The 4,743-nt window shown below is 42.7% G+C and overlaps 1 protein-coding gene across 1 annotated transcript; it reads right to left on the bottom strand.

Moving 5' to 3' along the window:
• Window positions 1-252: 252 nt before the first annotated feature.
• Window positions 253-1,274, bottom strand: LOC121861110 (uncharacterized mitochondrial protein AtMg00860-like). The gene is made up of 3 exons (XM_042358673.1): window positions 858-1,274; window positions 629-666; window positions 253-373 (listed from the first exon to the last, which is right to left on the bottom strand). The coding sequence occupies exons 1-3, from the start codon at window positions 1,272-1,274 to the stop codon at window positions 253-255; spliced, it is 576 nt and encodes a 191-aa protein (XP_042214607.1).
• Between the last annotated feature and the right edge of the window lie 3,469 nt (window positions 1,275-4,743).

Raw genomic sequence — 4,743 nt, 5'->3', positions numbered from 1 at the left:
AAGTGTTGGTGTACCTACACGTGTTAGTAATATAAGTGTTGGTGTGCCTACAAGTGTTGGTGTACCTACAAGTGTTAGTAATTCAAGTGTTGGTGTATCTACAAGTATTAATAAAACAAGTGTTGGTGTACCTACAAGTGTTAGTAATACAAGTGTTGGTGTACCTACAAGTGTTAGTAATACAAGTGTTGGTGTACCTACAAGTGTTAGTAATACAAGTGTTGGTGTACCTACAAGTGTTAGTAATACAAGTCATAGATGGTGCTCCCAAAAGCTGGCCATGTTTTTCCACCAATCAGAAGCCGTCTCCTGTTTCTTGTTTTTACTAGTTGCCTGCTGGTAACTAGTGGTTTGGTCGTGTGTAGTGGCCGTGCTGATAAATGTGACAATGCAGTGTATTTACATGCAAGTGTAACCCTTCTCTGTTACACCTGCACCTCGAAGGAGATGGGCAGCCGACACATAGAAGGGGTCACAGATGCAGTGCAAACAATGATGGTCAATGGTCTGCTTCCCAGGATAATGCATCTGCCAAGATGTTGTTTTCTCCTTTGATGTGGTTAATCATGATACGAAAAGGCTGGATTAGGAGGGCCCATCGCAGAATATGTTGATTACTGTAACTTACCTTTTCGATGAAGATGAGTGGATTATGGTCTGGAAGGCCTGAATATCATGAAAAGGATTATGGAGATAACACTCAAACTTCTTAAGGGCAGACACCAGGGCTAATCCTTGTTTTTCAACTGTACTATAGTTGCGTTGGTGAGGTTTCAGCTTAGTCATGAAATAACAGACTAGATGAAGTACCCCATCAGAATCATCCTGCTGCAGAAGAACAGCACCTAAGCCCTCACCTGAGGCGTCCATATGAAGAGTAAAGGGCTTATTGAAGTTTGGAGACTTGAGAACAGGATCGCTTGCGCCTTCTTTAGCTGGTTAAAGGCTTCTTGGCAAGCTTGATCCCACGTCAGTGGAGCAGCTACAGATATGAAATTCTTGCAGTATCTTCTGTAATACCCCGTCATTCCAAGGAATCTCATAAGGGACTTGCGGGTTGTGGGTACTGCAAAGTTGAGGATGGCATCGACGTTGGCAGTTTTGGGTCGACATTGTCCTTGACCCACGATGTGTCCCAGGTATGTGATGGTGGCCTGGTCGAATTGGGACTTCGCCAGGTTGATAGTCAGGCCTGCCTCGTCCAAGCTCTGTAGACCTCGAAGGCGGGCGATGTGAACATCCCACGTTTCTGAAATACTAGATTCCACCTCCATCTTTTGGGACCAGTAGGGAAGGAGAAGCCCGTGAGGAGTAGCTGGGTACCACCAGATCTTGCTCCAACAGGTAGTCAACTTCGTCCTTCATCTTGGCCTTCTTCTCTGGGCGGAGTCGGTAAGGAGTCTGTCGTACAAGATGGGAATTAGTGGAGAGTTTGATATCATGGAGAACATTATGACATCTACCTGGACTATCCCTGCATACACCTGAGTTATCTTGCAGTACTTTAATAATATCAGCCTGCTCTTGAGCGGTTAAGGTTGGTAAGTATTCTTAATGTTGTTTATTATATTAGAGTTTTCTTTCCTGCTTTCTACAATAGGGCTATCCTCCCCAACCACATCTATGTCCTCAGCAGAGAACGCCTGGTTGGTGAGGACAGATCTCTCACCAGAGTCACCCTGAGGACACCTGCAATACAATTTCATTAAGTTGAGTATGCTTTCTGCAGTCAGTAGTTGGAACAACTTAGTTTACTTTATTTAATTGCTGAGATAATTTCATTAAGTTTCTAGTGCAATTTGTCTTACTTTACTCAGTTTGGATTTAAGATTATCAAGATATTGACCAACAGTCTGATTAGAAGTCTCTTGACTAAACCATTGTTCTTGTATGACTTTAAGGGGCCCTCTTACTTTACGACCATACAACATTTCAAAAGGTGAGGATCCAAGTGATTCTTGTCGGCATTCTCTAATTGCAGGGAGCATGAAACGAATTCCTTCGTCCCAATCAGCTTTTGTGTCAAAACAAACTCTGCTTAGCAATGATTTTACTGTTTGACGGTATCTTTCTAGGGAACCTTGTGACTGATGATGATAAGCCGGCCGATGAAAAAGTTTGTTTAATGCCTAACACCGATAGCACTTTGGAGAAAAGGTCACTTGTAAGATTTGATTGAATTTCTTTGGGGATACCTACTTGTGTAAAAAAAATTTAACAAAAGATCAGCAATAGTTTCAGCTCAAATATTTTTTACTGGGAATGCTTCAGGATACCCTAGTTGTGGGGCACATTATAGTCAACAAATATTGGTTACCTTTCTTGGTTTTTGGAAGTGGGCCTGTGGGGTTTCGTGATGTTGTCTCGTACTCAGGATGGAGGTAAGAAGGGAAACTCACAATGGCGGTTTTCTTATATAAATATATTGAATGTACAGTGCACTTTGGTGCTGGGAAGTTCCCGTGATTAGGAGCTTGCTGAGAGGAGGCGTTGGATGAGGAGCTTGTTGAGAGGTCTTGTTGGTTCGGGAGCGTGGAGTAGAGAGAGGTGTTGCGTGTTGCGGGGCTCAGGTAGAAGGGCCGTTACGGCGTGGCTGAGAGCTTTATATAGGAGCAGGTAGACGTCGCTGGTAGCAGACCCCGCTCTGTAAAGCCCCGTCCACACAATCGAGCAGTGTGTTGTTGTTCACACGGGGATGGTTGGCGGCAGTCATAGTTGGGCGCCGGTAGCTAGTAGGTGGTCGGCAGTGGCGGGTGCAGTACGATCACGATGGTGTGTCGCAGGAATAATCGCCGGACAGTTAAAGCGAAAGAGTATAGCGTTGTGTACTATAATAATTGCTATGTGCAAAAAGAGAGCCAAATGCAGAAAGGGAATGGTGCAAGAGTGGTTAGGTCGAAGACAAGTTTGGGAAGTCATGCCACGATTTTACGTGAACTGCAAGATGGACATGAGCAAGACTTCACCAATTACATGAGAATGGACTCCAACACCTTTTACAAACTTCTAGCGAAAGTGGAACCATATATAAAAACAGGATACCAATATGAGGGAAATATATCTGCAGAGGCTCGTCTAGAGGCAACGCTCATATATCTTTCAACTCGGTGCACCTACATGTCACTTCAGTATAGAACGAGGATATCAAAACAAAGTTTGTCTCGCATAATACCTGTAACTTGTCAAGCCATGTATAAAGTACTCAGGAAGATTACTTGCAGGTGAGATTTGTAGTACATAAAAATTAATTGAATAATGTTAGAATTATGATATGCATAGACAGGAAGCTATGGGACTGGTGAGGAGAGCGGCAGGAACGAAGAACACACACGAATGTCCTCATTACATAATACATAAACAATCTCCCGTTTATTGTCACATAATGTACATTGCATAAGCTTATTTGGTTATACATGGACATCTGGACCGAGAGGAGGGAACATATTCGTATCACATTTGCAGTACTTAACTAGGTTTTACGTGGCATACGTTCTGTCAGTATCTCTGTTCATACCTCACCGACTTGAGGACCCCGACCCCCGAGGTCAGCGGTGGCGTAGTGATCAGCTGTTTTTGACAGTCACGTGAGGTTCCAATAATAACACGTGTCTTGTATTGCAGGCTTGTGTAATGTTGAATATTAATGACAATATTATGGGAATGTCGGTTTTCCGGTTTTATCGATTATTAATAATGAAAATGATATTAAAACATATTAGTATTTGTGAAGGGGTAACCCTGCCATACACATGTGATACATGATGGACCTGTTTGGGACACTAAGTTGTTTGCAAATAAGATATTGATGATTGACACAACTTGTATAAAGACTGAGAAACTGACAGCCAGGGTCAACTTCGTTCGTCTGGCAGAGTCGTCGCTCCATATCCGGCAGCAAATCACCAGGCAGGCCGACCATGATTTCGCTCAACGATGGGCAGGGCTCCTCCTGGTTTGCCCCCAATTTTTTGACTAGCTCTAAATCCAAACTGGGAGTCTGTAAAGATGTTATTGGCATTGCAGAATGCATTTAGTCTATTACATGCTAGCTTTTCCAGTATCTTACTCAAGGCTGGGAGGACTGATATGGGGCGGTAATTCTTGAAGAGACCTTTGTCCCCAGATTTTTTATATGCTGGGTGAACTTTAGCAATTTTCACTTTATCAAGAAAGACACCACTAGTGAAGGAGGAGTTACAAATGTGTAGGAGAACAGGAAGTAATAAGTGGGCTACTTTCTTAATGCTGCTGCATCTTTGGACATTTTTATGTTGGCCAGTAATTCATCTTCTGTGACAGGGGATAAGAACAGCTCATTTTGCTGTCTGTTTTGCAGGTAGTCTCTAAATTGCCCATGGTGATCTGGGATGCTCTCTGCAAGATTTTTGCCAACATAAATAAAATATTAATTGAAGTGGTTGGCAATGGGAGAGGGTTCCGTTATAACTGAATCATTTATCAAAAAGCTGAGAGGGGGGCTGAAGGCTGAGTGTTCCTGTTCTGAAGAGAATTCATGACATTCCAGGTTTTCTTACTGTCGCCTGATGCTAACTGGAGCTTATTTGTATAATAGTTACGTCTGGCGTTTCTAACTGCTTGAGTTACTCTATTTCTGATACTCCGGTAAGCATCACCGAAAGTTATGGGTCTTTTTGCAAATTTCCTTTGGAATTTGTGTTTTTCTTTTATCATTATCTTAATTTCGCTTGTGATATAGGGTTTGGAAATGGATATAGTTTTCAC

The sequence above is a fragment of the Homarus americanus genome, unplaced genomic scaffold, assembly GCF_018991925.1.
Source record: "Homarus americanus isolate GMGI-L3 unplaced genomic scaffold, GMGI_Hamer_2.0 scaffold52806, whole genome shotgun sequence".
Classification (NCBI taxonomy): Eukaryota; Metazoa; Arthropoda; class Malacostraca; order Decapoda; family Nephropidae; genus Homarus; species Homarus americanus.
The sequence above is the reverse complement of the archived record's forward strand: the minus strand, read 5'-3'. Positions and strand labels throughout refer to the sequence as shown.

Bases quoted from the DNA above. Each gene is read 5' to 3' on its own strand.
- LOC121861110 (XM_042358673.1), bottom strand. From the start codon at position 1,274: ATGGAGGTGGAATCTAGTATTTCAGAAACGTGGGATGTTCACATCGCC. The intron at 667-857 runs GTGAGGGCTTAG...CATGATATTCAG, and splicing joins TCTTCATATGGACGCCTCAG to GCCTTCCAGACCATAATCCA. The intron at 374-628 runs GTAAGTTACAGT...CACATTTATCAG, and splicing joins CACTCATCTTCATCGAAAAG to CACGGCCACTACACACGACC.